At 36.7% G+C, this 21,061-nt stretch overlaps 1 protein-coding gene across 1 annotated transcript in view; it reads right to left on the reverse strand.

Moving 5' to 3' along the window:
* AGPS (alkylglycerone phosphate synthase) overlaps window positions 1-21,061 on the reverse strand; it is a 160,781-nt gene that overhangs the window by 77,841 nt on the left and 61,879 nt on the right. Inside the window, 2 exon segments of the mRNA XM_017868293.1 lie at window positions 1,280-1,388; window positions 7,815-7,940. Of these exon segments, the coding sequence (XP_017723782.1) occupies window positions 1,280-1,388; window positions 7,815-7,940 (235 nt within the window).

Raw genomic sequence — 21,061 nt, forward strand, 5'->3', positions numbered from 1 at the left:
ATTTATAGAGTTGAGTCTAACTATGTAAATATCAATAATGTAATGAACAATTATGAGTTTTAATACCTATTTTTGTTATTCAACTTGACTTCTGATGGCAAAAAGTTATTTCTTCTAATTTGTAGATGATGCATTAGTATAAGAAGTCCCAGAATAATATTAGGTAACTACATTATTTTAAATGAATTGAATATTATTTTTCTTATTACAAATATAGTTTTGTTTTTTCATAGAAGAGTATGCTGATCAGAAAAGGAATAAACTGAGTAAACTGGTGAGATATCTTGACAAAGGTCTGTCACTGGTTACCATGAAAAACATCTAAGCTATACTACTGGTCATCAGCCAAACAACTGATCTGTATTACATCACTAAGAAACATAGTTCATTATATTTTTCCCTCTTTGATGTTACTGTCAAAGATTAGAATTTAAGCCTAACATCTTAATTTATTGTACCTGCTTTTTTATTTATGAATATGGCTAAATGTTACCAAAATATATCTTCTGCAGCTTGCACCACCTTCTGAAGTGAGTAATGAGCTCTGTTAATCTAGAAATACTTGCTTATTTTTAACTTATTTCTCTGAATATAAGGAATGTCCCTCTCCCACTCTAAAAATTGAAAAATAAGCCCATGTTTACTTTATCCATACAATTCACCATGCCTACATAATAATTATTTTAAGGTTACTTCTTTCCAGATCTGCACAGGACTTAAATATTTTAGATGAGATGAACTACATTCAAATCTACCCAGCATTAAGTAACCAAGCAAATGATACTATTTGTGTAGTGAAAAATTAAAAGATCAACAGAAGTTTAAAATATACGTGAACCAGCAGAATTTTAAATTCTACTTCTAAAAATCAAATAGTAATTAACTTTATAAAAGACATAATTATAGAAAGACAAGACAATAAGATAATGCTTTATCAATCCTTTCCCCCGATAATTCTGACAAGATTTAAGAATACTATAATACAAAATGTCAAAATAAACCATTTTAAATCCTAATGACCACTTTTCCTGAAACTCATTAAAAATTCTGAAATAAAAATTAAAAGATCAAGCTGTCTCTAGAAACATAAAAAAGCATAATGTAAGAGGAAATTTAATCAGATGTTCTAATAAAACTTTATAGTCTTAAAATAAAATTTTAAAACTCCTTAAACATACAAAACATGTCTTTCAAAGATCTGATGCCACAATATAAAGATTTTCACAAAACTGCATGACTAACCCGTATTTTTTCTTAATAAATTTACAGTTATATTTACCTTCAGATCCCATGATGAAGTGATGGATATCAGGGCCTGTTGACATACGAGGTCCTTGACAGCTTTTTTCTATTATACCTCTAGGTGTTACCATTTTTATATGAACCACCTGTTTAATACAATACACGATGTAAATTCTAGACATCTGTTAGTGAATGTGTGTCTATGTACAGACATTCATATATATTTGTGTAAAACCTACTTTTAAAGTATTGGGTTAATAAATTGTGATGTTTTTAAGAATTCTAGTATCTTTTAGTAATTTTTAGACTAAAGTTAAATTTGTATATAACCTTAAAAGAGGTAAAAACCATTCTAAGATTGTACATCTCTTGATTTAAATTGTTTTAGGGATATTCATTATCTTAAGAACAATAGAATAACACATTTATTTAAACCAAATTTGGGGTTATCCATATGGCACAGAACTAAAGGACTCAAAAACTAAGCAATAATCATAATCTTGATGAAGCATATTATTCATGTCAGGCATGAATACTAGACAATTAGAATTCTAAGAAAAAAGAATTATTCTTGCTTTATCCCCACCTTCAATCCCACTTAGTAGAAAACAATGAAAATAATTAAATATTAACTAAGATCAGGTCAAAACTGGGATGAAGCAGCAGAAGCAATGACTGAGTTTTAAGAGAAGGAAAGAGATGTGTGACTCATCATACAAATGAGAAAGGAAGTATACTGGGGAAGGAGGATCACTCTAAAAATAGTTCCTGAGATCGGAATCAGAAGTGGTTAGGTAAAATCCAATATATTTTAGAATGAATTTTGGACAGATAAATAACAACAGTCTATTTATTATTGAAAGAAATGAGCAGAGAACATCAATAAGTAATTCACAAAATACAAAATAAAAATTGCCAACGAGGACCCTTTAAAAGTTTATATTCACTAGCAATTGACAAAATACAAAAACATAAATAAAACGTCCAGTAAAATACAAAGATTCTCATAGTGTTAGTGAGAATGTCAACTGGTATAAAATTTTTATAGGGCAATTTGGCTGTAAGGATCCAAAGTCTAAAATGGATAAACTTCTTCATTCAACAAATCAACTAAAGGAGCTTACCCAAAGAAAATGATTACAGATGTATACCAAAGAAATTACTAAAAAGATTATTTTCCCTTTATTTTCTGTAATTTTGAAATCAAGAATAATTTAAATGTTCATTAAGAGGGAATTAAATAAACCATGCATTCTCAATAAAAGAATTATATAACTCTTTAAAAATGATGGTGAAAACCTGTTCATTTACATGTTCATTTACATGTTATACTGATAACATAAAGAGCAGATTAAACACATATGGTCCTCTTTTTTATATTAAAAACTAGATATATTTATGTGCTTATTGTATGCCTAGAAACAGTTCTAGAAGTGATGGCACCAGCAGCCCATCTGGAGTGGCTGCTGCAAAGACACTGGCTGCAGTAGGAGTGGCATGATCAGGGCTGTGCACTTCATAGAGTCAACAGGAGCCGGAAACAGGTAGAAGCCCCACCCGCTTCCTAGTTGGCAGAGCAAAAGCCTCGCACTCCTGAGTGCAGCTGCAGCTGCGGCAGCCCAGCTGCGGCAGCCCAGCTGCGGCTCTGGACCCAGGCATCCCTGTGCTCTTGGGGGCCAGGAGCACACAGGAATCCCACCCTCCTGGACATAGCTGCAGCCACCGAGCTGTGGCTGCAGACCCAGGCATCACTAGATTCTTGGGGGCCTGGGAATCCCCGGGCTCCTGCAGGCTCAGAAGTGCCTGCTTCCACTGCCTGGCTTCTCTCCATTCTGGCACCTGCTCCAATCTTGGAGAAAAACTGAGGCCGAGCCTGGAAGCTGCTGCAATCCAGCCGGGTGTGTGCATGCTCAGGGCAGTGCTGACATGCCAGCCCCCTGCTGCCTCAGCCGCCTCCGGACTTTGGGCACCAATGAGCACAGAAGGGAGGATAAGTGGGGGTTGCAGGCAGCTTGGCACTGGCCTGCAGGAGGCCCTCAGCACGAACAGCCTGAGCATCTGGGAACCATAAACAGCTGTAGGAGGCAGACAGGCTCCTGGGTGGAAATGGGGGGTCCCTGGTGAAACCCCATCTTCAAGCCAGGGAGGGCCTGATGCCTGGGGGCTGCGCTGCCAGTTCCATGGACCAGAGTGGGAACTTATGATGCTTATTCCAGGACTGCCCATAACCATCCATGGGCCCATCAGCACACACTTCCTCCTCTCTGAACCCCATAAAAACCCAGGACTCAGCCAGAATTGGGCAGATGTCAGATGACCTGTCTGTAGAAAGGAGCTACCCACTGTGGATCTCCTCTCTGCTGAGAGCTGACACTCATCAGGATGCCCTGCCGACAGAGAGGAGCTACCCACTGTGTGTCTCCTCTCTCCTGAGGGCTAAGCACTCATCAGGATGCCCTGCCTGTGGAAAGGAACTACCCACTGTGGGTTCTCTGCTGAGAGCTGGATGCTTGTCAAGATGGCCTACCTGTGAAAGGAGCTACCCAATACGGGTCTCCTCTGAGCTGTTTTGTCACTCAATAAAGCACCCCTTCACCTTGCTCACCCCCACTTGACTACATACTTCATTCTTCCTGGATGTGGGACAAAAACGCACATCTCGCCAAATGGTGGAGTTGAAAGAACTGTAACAGAAACAGGGCTGAAACACACCCTTTGTTTGCCCCATGGGGGTCAATGAGAGGGAAAGACAGGAGAGAGAAGGAGAGAAGAGCTGTGGCCCTTTAAGGAGCCCAGACCTAGGAGCTCTCTGAGCCAGGGCTATGACACACTCTTTGGGGCTCTGTAGTCCCTGGCATCTCCAAGCTTCCAAGCACCACCACATTCCCTGGTGCCAGCAACAGAAGCTGCCTGCAGTATGCCTGGTCCAGACGCAGCCTTGCAGGGAGCCAATGCCTGAAGCTGCCCGTCCTGCCACAGCTGGCATCCCTGGCTATGCGCTGTGGCCAGACTCCACACTCACTCATTCACACACTCCTCACTGCTCTGTACCTGGCTCACCGTTGGCAAGCATGGGATCCAGACCAGTAGCATGAGCCAAGCACAGCCTGCCAGGCTGAGTAGGCTGAAAAAGCCCAGTGGGCCCAAGCAAAACTTGGGCAAAGGTGTTGCCAGCCAGAGGTTTCTGGCTAAAAAACTGACACCCCAAGAATCCCATGACAGAAGGATGAATACAAAGATGTTAAAAGTGTTCAAAATGATATGTATTTAATATACACATGACACTTAAAAAAAAACAATAGGGTCTTGCTTTGTCACCCAGGCTGGAGTGCAGTGGTGGGATGATAGCTCACTGTAACTTCAAACTCCTGGGCTCAAGCAATTCTCCCACTCCAGCCTCCTGAGTAGCTAGAACTACAAGCATGTGCTACCATGCCCAGCTAATTTTTAAATTTTTTGTAGAGATGACGTCTTGCTATGTTGCCCAGCCTGGTCTCCAACTCCTGGCCTCAAGCCTTGTCCTCTCAAAGTGCTGGGATTACAGGTGTGAACTACCATGCCCAGCTATAGCATACATTTTTTATACTTCTGTAATTAATATTTTTAAATAAAAAACAAGTTTCTAATTGCTTGAATTGTCTATTCACAATTGTAATTTTAAAAGAAGCATTTTCTTCAAAAATTCTTCAAAATGAAATGCTCACTGCATCATACTTTACTTTCTTTTGTGAAGATCCAGAATTTTTAGTTTGGTTTTGTCACTACAGAGTTCAATGTTTTTCCTTCTAATAGTGCTTCATAACTGAAGAATGTAGCAAGGCTCCTTTCACAGAAGCAATGGATTACCGCTAATAGCGATGAGCTTCAACTCTGTAACACTAGCGTAAGAAAGTGTAATCATATATGCTCAGGAAATCGGTTAGTGAAGAGACATTCACTAAATTAAGAAGTATTTGAGATGGACTATTGTTGGAATTCCTTAAAATGACCTTGAAAACAAGTGGGAACCAGAATTTAAGATGAAAAGTTTATCCCACTGTACACAGACTTCTGACTCTTCAGATGTTAAAACTTTTAAATTGTTAAAAAATTTGGACTAAACAACTATCTTCAACTTTTTTCGAATAGTTAAATAAGCTATGAGCATCATTACTTACTGTGCTTTAATTAAATATGCACTGTTAAGTATATTAACATGTTATTTAATTTTTTTCATGGGTTCCATTGTAACCACACGTATTAAAAGAATACCAACTTTAGTAAAATTTTCACAAAAGCAAATAATATAAATTAAGACAGCTTCAGAGGATACTATATATTGCAGAGTTAAAAAATTTAAGTTAAAAATAAAATGTGCTGGCCAGGTGCGGTGGCTCATGCCTGTAATTTCAGCACTTTGGGAGGCTGAGGTGGGAGGATTACCTCAGGTCAGGAGTTCGAGACCAGCCTGGCCAACATAGAGAAACCCTATCTCTACTAAAAATACAAAACGAGCTGGGCATGGTGGCACATGCCTGTAATCCCAGCTACTCTGGAGGCTGAGGCAGGAGAATCACTTGAATCTGGGAGGCAGAGGTTGCAGTGAGCTGAGATTGCGCCATTGCACTCCAGCCTGGGCAACAAGAGCGAAATTCTGTCTCAAAAACAAACAAACAAAAATAAAATAAAATAAAATGTGCTAAGTAATTATTAATGCAAACAATTACACTAGGAGGTACACTTTTAATTTGTATCCCTTAAATATCTCCAAAAAATGATTAAAATAAATTACATGTTTTCGCAGTGCTAAAGGTAGCTGTTTACCAAATATTTGCTTAACGTTGATAAAGTCCTTAATAATCCAATAGCAAAAGGATCAAATTTTCTCCCCAAAATGGAATTTAGATTATTTTAACTGCAAAAAGAAAAATGTGCTTTTCTAAATGTCCCGAATAAAGAAAAATAAATAGGATAATGGAAATATTTAAAAGTATTCACAATATAGACAAAAGTTTTAATTCCTTGGTGTTAACTATAAAGAACCAACATATCTTATTAAAGATTTAATATTCCTATCAACAAAGATATTGATGAAAATGTGGAAACTTTAGATTTCAAAAGCAAAGCTAAATAGCTCCAGGAATAATGTTGGGAACATCATTTAATAGTCTCAAATTAAAGTTCTTTTAAACTACTATGAAAATATTGACCATAAGGAAACAACGTTTATGAAGCACCTACTACACACCAGAGATTTTGAGTTTTCATTTTATGTCCTTTACTCCTCACAATAATTCTATGCAGCAAATATCATTATTCTATTTTACAGAACAGGAAACTGAAGTTTAGAAAGGTAAACCAATTTGTACAAATTCACACAACTAATCACTGAAAAAGCTACAAATGGAACAAATGATACCTAATCCCTAACTAGGGTGTCCAGAGTTTTATATTATTATTATACTAACTCCCAGCAAAGTGGCACCATATCAGCTACAAAAAGTAGTGTGAACATAAAACATGACAGGTCATACCACTACTTGGCAGAACAATTTCAATCAGCCTTTTAATTCTACACAGGAAAATTATTATCAGAAAAATGCAAAATCTCCTAAGGAAACAGAGTAGCAACAATGAAATCGTCTAAGTAAACGGACTAAAATCATGGTACAGTTGAAGACTTCATTTCCACAAGGCTTGTAAAATAATATTTGTATACAGACATCCCTCAGTATCCCCAAAGAACTGGTTCTAGGACCTTCAAGGATACCAAAATCCATAGTACTCAAGTCCCTTACATAAAACAGCACAGTATTTGCATAAAACCTATGTACATCTTCTCACATGCTTTAAATCATTTTAGAATACTTATGAATATCTAATACAATGTAAATACTATGTAAAATGTTGTTCTACTGTATTTTTTGTATTATTTTCCTTGTGGTATTGTTATTTTTTTTTTTCCAAATATTTTTGAGTTGCATTTTGTTGAATCTGTGGATACAAAACCAGTGCATATAGAGAGCTGACTGTATTTTATGAGCTGGATACTGTGAAACATCTACAAAGCTTAAAACGTAGTCGCTTGAAAAGGGGCATCCTTAAATAATGACCACAGTTGTGTTTTGGTTAACTTTCTACTACACATGTTCAATGTTATTATAGTCAAAAGGAGTATACTTATGGGAGGGGGGATCTACCGTCCAACTCTTTTTTTTTTTGAGATGCAGTCTCACTCTGTCGCCCAGGCTGGAGTGCAGGGGCACAATTTCAGCTCACTGCAAGCTCCGCCTCCCAGGTTCACACCATTCTCCTGCCTCAGCCTCGCAAGTAGCTGGGACTACAGGCGCCCGCCACCACGCCTGGCTAATTTTTTTTTTGTATTTTTAGTAGAGACAGGGTTTCACCGTGTTAGCCAGGATAGTCTCAATCTCCTGACCTCATGATCCGCCTGCCTCGGTCTCCCAAAGTGCTGGGATTACAGGCGTGAGCCACCGTGCCTGGCCCCAACTGTTAATTTTTAAAGGCTTCTAATCATTTTGTAATATCTATATACTAATTAATTATTACATAATAACTAAAAAAATATTTACCAGGTCCTCGATATTGCCATAGATATTCTTCTTCATGCCTGATGCCCGAGTAGATACCCATCCTCCTACAGTACTGAACTCCAGGGAATCTGGTTCATGACCTGTACAATAACCACTTTCTTTAAGCTGAAAAACAAAAATGTAACATTTTACAGTGAAAATGGTCCCATTACACACAGCAGTCAACACATTAACACCTCCCACTTTAAAATTTCCAGGTCATTGATATTTGAATTTATTAATTCCTACATAGCCAAAAAAAAGATACTTTTATCACACTAGTCCTAAAAAATTGTTTTAAGCTTTTGCCTAGTGGAAAATGTTACAAAACTGAAAAATGTAGTCTAAAAGAAGTTCTAGTTTTCACAGGTTCACCAGATAATCATACTCCTTACATCCTTTTGTTTTAAGGCCAGCTGTTCTTCCCCACTTTTCTACAAAGAGGTAATTTAAATATATGGAGATTGGATTATGTTTAATTAACTGCCAACTTTACCTAAACACTTTCAATAAATAAAGCACTTAATATCTTGTTCTCTCTACCCTAATGTAATATGCAGCAGGCCTGCAGAAAATCTGAGCAAATTGCCTGTATTTAATTCTCTCAAGGAGTCATGTGTTTTAATGTACAGGCATCTGGCTAGGTTTCCTGCATGTAATACCTTCACTTACTTGTGATGCAGATCATGCATTACTGTACATTAAATAGTCACTTGTTTCTCATTTTTCTACATTATCTTGGCTTTGCCATCTGCACAGCACCTGAGATTGAATAGATGCCCTTTACTGCAACACCACCAAAGCCATTCCAATGAAATCATTTTAAAGACTCAGCCATCTCTTCTCAAATGGTACAGACACCACCATCTGCATACCCGCTGTCTGCTGCACTCAAGCCCATCAATCTATGTTGACCATTTTGATAGTCATCCAGTTAAGCAACTGTTCTATTTTTCAAGTAAGCCACGCAGAGATGTAGAACATATCAGCCACATCTGTATATTTGTATTTAAGTATGGTATGAAAGTTGCAATCCGAAATATGAAAGCCTATTAGGTTAAATATAATTTGTTAGGTTTTGCGTATCAGCAATACAAATTCTCTATCTATTCTAATTTTGCTGCTAGGAAAACAAGATTTTAAAAGACATCAACTGTTATATAATAAAAGTTTCTCCACTAAATATTCAATATGTTATTTAGTTTTAAGAGGTTAATATCCATCTATAAAAAAGAAGCTTAAATAAATGGCTGAAGAGCCATTTATTTATGATAAATGAAGATTATCAGACTGTTACATAGTACTTCCTCCCTAACTCCATCTTCAAACAAAATACTACAAATTATTTTCTCTTAAAACACTACTGTTCCTCAATTTTCTTTTAAAACATAACCTTTTACTCAATTTTATGAAATTGGGAAAAGAAGAAGACATTCATGGAGCCCTAAGATGTAGCAGGTACTGTAAAGACAGGTTTCACCTACTCTCATGACAAAACAAACTTCGACATTATACAGAATCAAATCATTAAGTACACACTTTAACTATTTCTTTTTTTTTTTTTTTTTTTAGGTGTGTTAATTCATTTAATCTGTTCAACAACCCTATGAAGCTGACACTATTATTATTCCTATTTTCACAGATGGGAAACAGTTAAATCACTTGTTTTAACTGATGGTTCCCCAAGTGGTACCTCTTACTTGCATTGTTTTTATTATTATACTCTAAGTTCTGGGTTACACGTGCAGAACGTGCAGTTTTGTTACATAGGTATACACGTGACATGGCGGTTTGCTGCACCCATCAACCCGTCATCTACATTAAGTATTTCTCCTAATGTTAACCCTCCCCTAGCCTCCCACCCCATCGCAGGCCCTAGTGTGTGATGTTTCCCTCCCTGTATCCATGTGTTCTCATTGTTCAACTCACACTTATGAGTGAGAACATGCGGTGTTTGGTTTTCTGATCTTGTGACAGTTTGCTGAGAATGATGGTTTCTAGCTTTATCCATGTCCCTGCAAACGACATGAACTCATCCTTTTTTATGGCTGCATAGTATTCCATGGTGTATATGTGCCACATTTTCTTAATCCATTCTATCATTGATGGACATTTGAGTTGGTTCCAAGTCTTCGCTATTGTGAATAGTGATGCAATAAACATACATGTGCATGTGTCTTTATCGTAGGCTGATTTATAATCCTTTGGGTATATGCCCAACAATGGGATTGTTGGGTCAAATGGTATTTCTAGTTCTAGATCCTTGAGGAATTGCCACACTGTCTTCCACAATGGTTGAACTAATTTACACTCCCACCAACAGCATAAAAGCATTCCTATTTTTCCACAACCTCTCCAGCATCTGTTGTTTCCTGACTTTTTATTGATCACCATTCTAATTGGCATGAGATGGTATCTCATTGTGGTTTTGATTTGCATTTTGCTAATGACCAGAGATGATGAGCATTTTTTCTAATGTCTGTTGGCTGCATAAATGTCTTCTTTTGAGAAGTGTCTGTTCATATCCTTCGCCCATTTTTCGACAGGGTTGTTTTTTTTCTTGTAAATTTGTTTATGTTCTTTGTAGATTCTGGATATTAGCCCTTTGTCAGATGGATAGATTGTAAAAATTTTCCCCCATTCTGTAGGTTGTCTGTTCACTCTGATGATAGTTTCTTTTGCTGTGCAGCAGCTCTTTAGTTTAATTAGACCCCATTTGCCACTTTTGGCTTTTGTTGCCATTGCTTTTGGTGTTTTAGACATGAAGCCTTTGCCCATGCCTATGTCCTGAATGGTACTGCCCAGATTTTCTTCTAGGATTTTTATGGTCTTAGGTCTTACGTTTAAGTCTTTGATCCATCTTGAGTTGATTTTTGTATAAGGTATAAGGAAGAGGTCCAGTTTCAGTTTTCTGCATATGGCTAGCCAGTTTTCCCAACATCACTGATTAAATAGGGAATCTTTCCCCCATTGCTTGTGTGTATCAGGTTTGTCAAAGATCAGATGGTTGTAGATGTATGGTGTTATTTCTGAGGCCTGCATTCTTTCCCATTGGTCTATATATCTGTTTTGGTACCAGTACCATGCTGTTTTGGTTACTGTAGTCTTGTAGTACAGTTTGAAGTCAGGTAGCATGACGCCTCCAGCTTTATTCTTCTTGCCCAGGATTGTCTTGGCTACATGGGCTCTTTTTTGGTTCCATATGAAGTTTAAAGTAGTTTTCTCCAATTCTGTGAGGAAATCAGAGGTAGCTTGATGGGAATAGCACTGCATCTATAAATTACTTTGGGCAGTATGGCCATTTTCATGATATTGATTTTTCCCATCCATAAGCATGGAATGTTTTTGCATCTGTTTGTGACCTCTTTTATTTCCTTGAGCAGTGGTTTGTAGTTCTCCTTGAAGAGGTCCTTCACATCCCTTGTAAGTTGTATTCCTAGGTATTTTATTCTCTTAGTAGCAATTGTGAATGGGAGTTCACTCATGATTTGGCTCTCTGTTTGCCTGTTTTTGGTGTATAGGAATGCTTGTGACTTTTGCACACTGATGTTGTATCCTGAGACTCTGCTGAAGTTGTTTATCAGCTTAAGGAGATTTTGGGCTAAGACTATGGGGTTTTTCTAAATATACAATCATGTCATCTGCAAACAGAGACAATTTGACTTCCTCTCTTCCTATCTGAATATCCTTTATTTCTTTCTCTTGCCTGATTGCCCAGGCCAGAACTTCCAACACTATGTTGAATAGGAGTGGTGAGAGACGGCATCCTTGTCTTGTGCCAGTTTTCAAAGGGAATGCTTATAGTTTTTGCCCATTCACTATGATATTGGCTGTGGGTTTGTCATAAATAGCTCTTAATACTTTGAGATACGTTCCATCGATGCCTAGTTTATTGAGAGTTTTTAGAATGAAGGGGCGCTGAATTTTATCGAAGGCCTTTTCTGCATCTATGGAGATTATCATGTGGTTTTTGTCATTGGTTCTGTTTCTGTGATGGATTATGTTGATTGATTTGCATATGTTGAACCAGCCTTGCATCCCAGGTATGAAGCCAACTTGCTTGTGGTGGATAAGGTTTTTGATGTGCTGTTGGATTTGTTTGGTTTGCCAGTATTTTATTGAGGATTTTCGTATCAATGTTCATCAGGGATGTTGGTCTGAAATTTTCTTTTTTTGTTGTGTCTCTGCCCGGAATAGTTTCAGAAGGAATGGCACCAGCTCCTCTTTGCATCTCTGGTATAATTCGGCTGTGAATCCCTCTAGTCCTGTACTTTTTTTGGTTGGTAGGCTATTAATTACTGCCTCAATTTCAGGACTTCTTATTGGTTTATTCAAGGATTCAACTTCTTCCTGGCTTAGACTTGGGAGGGTGTATGTGTCCGGGAAATTATCCATTTCTTCTAGATTTTCTAGTTGATTTGTGTAGAGGCGTTTATAGTATTCTCTGATGGTAGCTTGTATTTCTGTGGGATCAGTGGAGATATACCCTATATATTTGTTTATTGCATGTATTTGGTTCTTCTCTCTTTTCTTCTTTATTAGTCTGGCTAGCGGTCTATTTTGTTGATATTTTCAAAAAACAGTTCCTGGATTCATTAATTTTTTGAAGGGATTTTTGTGTCTCTATCTCCTTCAGTTCTGCTTTGATCTTAGTTATTTCATGTCTTCTGCTAGCGTTTGAATTTGTTTGCTGTTGTTTCTCTAGTTCTTTTAATTTTGATGTTAGGGTGTCAATTTTAGATCTTTCCTACTTTCTCTTGTGGGCATTTAGTGCTATAAATTTCCCTCTACACACTGCTTTAAATGTGTCCCAGAAATTCTGGTACATTGTGTCTTCATTCTCACTGGTTTCAATGAACATCTTTATTTCTGCCTTCATTTAGTTATTCATCCAGTAGTCATTCAAGAGCAGGTTGTTCAGTTTCCATGTAGTTGCGCAGTTTTGAGTGAGTTTCTTAATCCTGAGTTCTAATTTGATTGCACTGTGGTCTGAGAGACTGTTATGATTTCTGTTCTTTTGCATTTGCTGAGGAGTGTTTTACTTCCAATTATGTGGTCAATTTTAGAATAAGTGCAATGAGGTACTGAGAAGAATATATATTCTGTTGATTTGGGGTGGAGATCTCTGTAGATGTCTATTAGGTCTGCTTGGTTCAGAGCTGAGTTCAAGTCCTGAATATCCTTGTTAATTTTCTGTCTCATTGACCTGTCTAGTATTGACAGTTGGGTGTTACACTTTATTTCTATCAGTATATCCAATATTATATATACTATTAATTTATTTATTTTGTCTGGGAGGTTACTTCATTACCTTCTCCAATTACAAGAAGGTACTATATACCAGGAATTGTGTAAAGCAAAAGATAAAGATACCAAAAAAAAAACAGATGTTCTCCATGCTGAAGGAGCTCTACCACACCACTTTAAATTACTTCTTTGTTTAAAATCTTACTAACTTCCTACTAAATAAGTGAAGAAAGTGTAATGGTTGAAAACCTGGGTTTTCTTGCCAAAAGTTTAAGAAAACAAACAATAATCCCTGGGTTTGAAACTTGCCATTTACTGTTGCTAGAAAATTTGCATACCACAGTATACCACAATATGCAAATTTAGTGAGAAACAATTGCTGGTGCATAGTAAGTGCTTAATAAAGATCTAAGATCATATACATTTGGCCACTTTCTCCTTTAAAGGTCTGTGTCTCTGTTAATGCCATTAGCTGGTAAGAAAAATTTGCTGAAGAAAGGTCCACAGATTTACTCATACAATTAATCAAACATTCACCCCCCACATTCCCTGAGGAAGTGTCTCACTCTGTCTCCCAAACTGGAGTATAATGGCACAATCATGGCTCATTGCAGCCTCAAATCCTGGGCTCAAGCATTCCTTCTGCTTTGGCCTCCCAAAGTGCTAGAATTATAGTCATAAGCCACCATGCCTAACTCAAGATTTCTTTTTTAATAAAATAACATCTCTACCCCATACTATGCTAGATAAAAATAACTGTGTTCATTAACCATTTACCATGTGCCATGAAGCTCTACGGGAACAAAAACTTTATCTCACTTGTGTTCCAATTCAATACTGAAACAACAAATATTTACTGACTATGAGCTGAGCTTCAGATATATCACTTTAAAAATCCCTATATTATGGTGTTTATATTATAGAGAAATATTGAGGAAAATGTATATGCTGCTAAAAAAAAAAAGGAGAAATAGTAAAGGAAACTGGAATTAGTAAGAATCATCATTAAATTATACAGAATAATTAGAAGTGTGATGAAAAAAATAAAAAGCAGAGCAGGAACTTCTCCCTCTACCCAAACTGAAGTAAAAGGAACTAGGATTTACCCTCCTACCTAAAAAGACTAAAACACAGAAAAATAGAAGAAACAGGCAGGCATGGTGGCTCACGCCTGTAATCCTAACACTTTAGGAGGCTGAGGCGGGAGGATCACTTGATGCCAGGCGCTCAAGACCAACCTGGACAACAGAGCGAGACCCCATTCCTGTATTTTAAAAAAGAAAAAAAAAAGTTTTCAAACACTGAACATGCAGTCAGGAAGGACAGTGATCCCTATGAGAAAGTAAACAAAGGTGGTGAGCACTGTGACTTGACCCTAGTTTAGCACTCCACGGAAACAGAATCTAGGCAGAACTTGGCAAACACTGAGTTGAGATTGAGCATAGAGGTAATCAAGGCATTTAGAGTTCGCAGGAAAAAGTACAGAAAAAAGCAGCACAAAGAGAGATGCCTGGAGATCAGAACATACCCCTCAGGTCTTCAGCAGAGTACTGAAACGTAAATGCAAGTGAGTGAAATACCAAAGACCAGAGGAAGAAATGATCCAGATGGATTAGAGCACGGGTGTCCAACCTTTTGGCTTCCCTGGGCCACACTGAAAGAAGAAGAATTGTCTTGGGCCACCCATAAAATACACTAACACTAACAATAGCTGATGAGCTTAAAAAAAAAAAGGTCTATGCACAATTTTCACGATATCTGCCACCAAAAAAGTCCTCACATTCAAAGGGTTGGACACCAGTAGATTAGAGAACAGTGCCAGCACTCACAGAGGGCCAGAAACAGTACCTGTTTCCACTAGCCCAACTGAGAAAACTCTTAATTCATACAGTATTAGGTAGGATACCCAAGAATGTCATACCACAATAGTGGAAAATAATTAGCCTCAGACTGAAAAAAAGCAAAAGATCATAAAAGCAACAACTAAAGGATCAACTGTTTCCAAACAAGTGCATCCCAGGAAAAAAGCTGAAGAATATTTGTAGAATTGAAAAACATCAAAATTCACAATGGCTACCATCTAATCAAAAATTACCATTCAAAATTTAAAATATAAAATTAGAAATAAAAAATATATATACACATATAATAAAATTAAATTAAAAAATAAAATTATCAAGCTACAAAGAAGTGGGAAACACCCCATAATCATTATGGGGTGAAAATCAAAACCAATCCAGAACTAACACACATGTTAGACACAGCTGACAGGAACATTAAAACAGTTATTATAACTGTATTCCATATGTTCAAAAAGTTAAGTAGAGACATGCAACATATAAAAAGACCCAAATTAAACATCTGGAGATGAAAAATAAAATGTCTGAGATTAAAAATACATTTAATGGGATTAGGAGCAGAAAAGACATAGCAAAAGAAAACAGTAGTGAACTTCAAGATATGGCAACAGGAACTAAAAGAAAAAAATGAAAAGAGTAGCAGTGACTGTGGAACTTCAAAGAGCCTAATAAGTGAGTAAACAGAGTCCCTAAAGGTCGGCGAGGAGGGGGGTTTGTTGGATAGTTGAAGAAATAATGGACAAAGTTTGTCAAAATTAGATGAAAACTATAAAGCCACAAATCAAAAAAGCTTAACAAATCCTCAACAAAAGACACACAGAGAAAAACTACACCAAGGTCCATGACAATCAAATTGCTCAAACCAGTAATAACATGAAAATCTTAAAAGTAGCCAGAGGGGGCCAGGCACAGTGACTCACGCCTGTAATCCCAGCACTCTGGGAGGCCGAGGCGGGCGAAATCACCTGAGGTCGGGAGTTCAAGACCAGCCTGACCAACACGGAGAAACGCCGTCTCTACTAAAAATACAAAATTAGCCAGGCATGGTGGCTCATGCCTGTAATCCCAGCTACTCAGGAGGCTGAGGCAGGAGAATCACTTGAACCCAGGAGGCAGAGGTTGGGACGCACTCCAGCCTGCTGGGCGACAGAGCGAGACTCTGTCTCAAAAAAAAGAAAGAAATTACTACTGATTTTCTTAGACATGATAAAGGTATTGTAGTTATAAAGAAGAACACTATTCTTCTGTCTTTAGGAGATGGTGCTGAAGTATTTAGGTTAAACGTCATAAAGTCTGCAACCTAGGCTGAGTGTGGTGGCTCATGCCTATAATCCCAGCATTTTGGGAGGCTGAGGTGGTAGATCACCAGAGGTCAGGAGTTTTAGACCAGCCTGACCAACATGGTGAAATCCCATCTCTACTAAAAATACAGTATTAGCAGGGCCTGTGGTGCATGCCTGTAATCCTAGTTACTCTGGAGGCTGAGGCAGAAGAATCACTTGAACCTGGGAGGTGGAGGTTGCGGTGAGCCGAGATCGTGCCATTGCACTCCAGCCTGGGCAACAAGAGTGAAACTCTGTCTCAAAGGAAAAAAGAAAAAACTAGCCAGAGGGGAAAAAAACACATTACATACACAGAAACAAAGACAAAGATAATATCAGATATCTCATGAAAAGCAATAAAGTTAGGTAACAGTGGAGCAACATCTTTGTACTGCTGAAAGACTATCAATCTACAATTATATACTCACTTCAAATATCTTTTTTAAAAACAAAGGTGAAATAAAGACTTCTTCAGACAAAATTAGAATTTGCCAACAGGAGACCCACACTAAAGTCATGTTAAAAGAAGTCCTTCAAGCAGAAGGCAAATAACATCAGACAAAATTAAGGGTATTGGAAAGGTTAACTAGATGGGTAAATACACAAGATACTTTCATATTATTTAAATTTTTTAAATGATACTGCAAAGTGTTACAGTATCACTCAAAGGTAGCTGATACAAGTTAAAGATGTATACTACAAATCCTAAAAAAACCCAAGAATTTAAAGCTACTAAAGAAACTAAAGAGATAAAACATATCATTTTTTTAAAATCCCAAAAAGGTAGTAAAAGAGGAAAAGAAGAACAAAAACAGATAGGAAATACAGAAAATGAATAGTAAGATGACAGATTTAAACTAAACCACAATAAATCACACTGAAGATAAATGATCTAAACACCTCAAGGAAAAGGTAGTGATTGTCAAATTAGATAAAAAGAAAAGAACCAATTATATGCTGCCTATAAGAAAAACATTCTAAATATAAAGATACAAACTAATTAAAAGTAAAATAATGGAAAAGCAAAAGATATGCTAAGAAAACTCCAATAGCTATTTTAATATCAGAAAAAGCAGATTTCAGAGCAAAGCATGTTATCACAAATAAAGGAGGTCATTTCATAATGACAAAAGGGTCAATTAATCAAGAAGCCATAACAATCCTGAACATTTATCCCCCCAATAATCGAGCTTTAAAACATACCAAGCAAAAATAGAACTGCAAGAATAAATATACAAATCTACAATTATTGTTGGAGGTTTTAATACCCCCCTTCAATAACTGACAGAACAAGTAGGCAGAAAATAAAAAATAAAAGAGATCTGAATTACATTATAAGTCAATCTCACCTAACAGACATTTAAAGACTACTCCACCAAACAGCAGCAGGAAAACGCATTCTTCGCAAGTGCACGTGGAACATTTTAAAAATAGGCTGTACTGTGGGCCATAAAACAAGTAGCAATAAATTTGAAAGGATTCAAGTCATATAAAGTATGTTTTCTGAACACAACAGAATATAGAAATCAATGACAAAAGATATCTGGAAAATCCCAAAATAATTGGGAACTAAATAACATATATACATGGTGAGTAAACCACGGATCAAAGAAAAAAATCAAAAAAGTAGAAAATTTGAAAATAAATATATCAAAATTTGTGGCATGTCACTAAAGCAATAATTGGGAAAAAAATTAGCACTGATTTTCTACTTTAGAAAATAAGACTGAACTCAAATAAATTACTTCAACTTAACCTCTACTATAAGACACAAAATAACATTTTCTTTCACAAATCCAACATCCATTCCTAATTAAAACTCTATAAACTAACACAAGAAAGGGACTTATTCAACTTGATAAAGGGTATCTACAAAAAACACCTATAGTTAACAAATACTTAATAATAAAGGACTGAACACATCTCGCCTAAATCAGGAACAAGTCTCACTTATTTTCAACATTATCTGGCCAGTACAATCAGGTGAGAAAAAGAAAAAAAGGCAAACAGATTGGAAAGAAAGAAAACTGTTCTTATTCACACACAACATAGCCATCTATGTAAAAAATCCAATGAGATATACAAAAAAAAGCTTGTTAAAATATAGTGAATTTTAGTAAAGTTGCAGGATATAAGATCAGCATTTTAAAAAACTGTATTTTTATACAGTATTAAAGAACAACCAGAAACTGACAATTTTAAAATACCAATTACAACAGCACCAAAAAATATGTACTCCTTAGGGAGATTTTAAAAATCCTATTTTTAAAAATATACGAGGCCAGGTACGGTGGATCATACTGATAATCCCAACACTTTGGGAGGCCAAGGTGGAATGATAGGTTGAAGCAAGAAGTTTGAGACCAGTCTGGGCAATATGGCAAGACCCTGTCTCCAGAAAAATTAAAAAATTAGCCAAGCATGGTGGCACATGCCTAGCTACTGGGGAGGCTGCAGCAGGAAGATCATTTAAGCCCAGGAGTTTGAGGTTACAGTGAGCTATGATGGTGCTACTAGACTCCAGCCTGGACAACAGAATGAGATCTTGAAAGACAGAATGAAAGACACATACTTAGAAAACCATAAGACACTCTTGAGAGAAATTATAGACCTACAAAAAATTAAAGATATACCATGTTCATGGGTCAGGTAAGAAGAATCTAAACTGTTAAGCTGTCAGTCTCCTCAAACTGATATATAGAGTCAATGCAACCCCAATCAAAATCCCAATGGGACTTTTTCTTTTTTTTTTTTTAACAGAAACTAGCATACAAAGAACCTAGAACAGCCAAAACAACTTTGAAAAAAAGACTTATGATAAAGCTATAGTAATCCAAACAGTATGGTATTAGCACAGAGACAGACATATATAGAGTCCAAAACTAGAAGCAGACATATATAGACAACAGATTTTTTTAAAAATGATGGTGCAAAGTCAACTCAGTGAAGAAAGGATAATCTTTTCTAATAAATGGTGCTGAACAATTGGATATCCATATGCAAAAATCATTAACGTTAATCCAGTTTTACACCATATACAAATAATAACTCAGAAATCTTCAAAACTGATCAGAGATCTAAATGTAAGACTAAAAATTATAAAACTCAAATGGGAGAAAATCTCTACAACCTTGCGTTATGATACAATAGCAGAAGCATGATACAAAGACAAATTAATACACTGGGCTTCATTAAAATTAAAACCAGCTGGTCTTCTAAAGATACTGTAAGAAAATGGAGAAACCACAGACTGAGAGAAAATATTTGCAAAGCATATATCTGAAAAAAGACTTATTCCCAGAATAAATAAAGAATTCCAAAACTCAATAGTAAGAAAACAACCCAATCTTAAAATTGGGCAAATAATTTAAGGAGAACTTCACCAATAAAGGCATATGGATGGCAAATAAGCACATGAAAAGATGTTCAACATCACTAGTGATTAGAGAAATACAAATTAAAACTATAATGAGGCCAGACACAGGGGCCCGTGCCTATAACCCCAACACTTTGGGAGGCCAAGGTGGGCAGAACACTTGAGCCCAGGAGTTTGGGACCAGCCTGGGTAACATGGCAAAAAATTCCATCTCTACAAAAAAATATAAAAAGTAGCCAGGCATGGTGGCATTTGCCTGTGGTCTCAGTTACTCAGGAAGTTGAAGTGGGAGGATTGCCTAAGCCCAGGGAGGTCAAGGCTGCAGTGAGCCATGATCGTGCCACTGCACTCCAGCTCGGGCAGCAGGGTGAGACTCTGTCTCAAAATAAAAAAAACAAAACAAACCTACAATGAGATACTACTATGCATCTACTAAAGTTTAGACTAAAATTAAAAAGACTAATGATACAAAGTATTGGCAAAGATATGGAGAAACTGGAACTCTTACACAGTGCAGGTGGAAATATAAATGATATAATCACTCTGGGAAAAAACTTCATAGTTTCCCAAAAAGGTAAATATATATCTACCATTTTGATCTATTCACTCAATTTCCAGTTACTTACCAAAAGGAAATGAAAGTATATGTCTACACAAAAACCTGCACATGAATGTTCATAGCAGCTTTATTTGTAATAGTCCAAAACTAGAAATAATCCAAGTGTTCATCAACAGGTGAATGTATAAACAAAACAGTGGCATATCTATACAATGGAATACTGCTGAGCAATAAAAAGAAATGAACTACTGATAAATGCAACAATATGGCTGAATTTCAAAATAATTATGCCTAGTGACAGAAGCCAGACCCCCCTCCCACACATGTTGTAGGATTCCACTTTATTAAAATTGTAGGGAATTTAAACAAATCTACAGTGACAGAAAGCAAATCAGTGATTGCTGGGGGGTTGCTTAAGGGTTGTAGGTGGGAGTGGGGAAGGATTATAAACGAGCAAGAGGAAAACTTGGGGTTGGTGGATATGCTCATTATATTGATTGTGATGATGGTTTCATGGTTATATTCATGTGTCAAAACGCATCCAATTGTACACATTAAATTGTACATATTAGATGATAATTATATCTCAAGCTATTATAAAGCAACATAAAACAAAAATCTATGACTTCAAAGATTGTGGCCCAAGCTGCCTAAGGAATTGAATTCCATCTCCTGAAGAGAAGAATGCTACAGAACAGACACATTTTGGAGGCAAGATTGCAAAATTTTCCTTTAAAATTCAGTTTTAAAATGTGGAGTTTGAAATGTCTGTAAACATACAGGTGGAGATATCAATTAGGCAAGTGGCTATATCAGTTCAGGAAAGAAGTCTAGGATGATAATATAAATTTTGGAGTCTATAGCACATAAAAGAATATTTAAAG

The sequence above is a fragment of the Rhinopithecus bieti genome, unplaced genomic scaffold, assembly GCF_001698545.2.
Source record: "Rhinopithecus bieti isolate Rb0 unplaced genomic scaffold, ASM169854v2 scaffold_3062, whole genome shotgun sequence".
Lineage (NCBI taxonomy): Eukaryota > Metazoa > Chordata > Mammalia > Primates > Cercopithecidae > Rhinopithecus > Rhinopithecus bieti.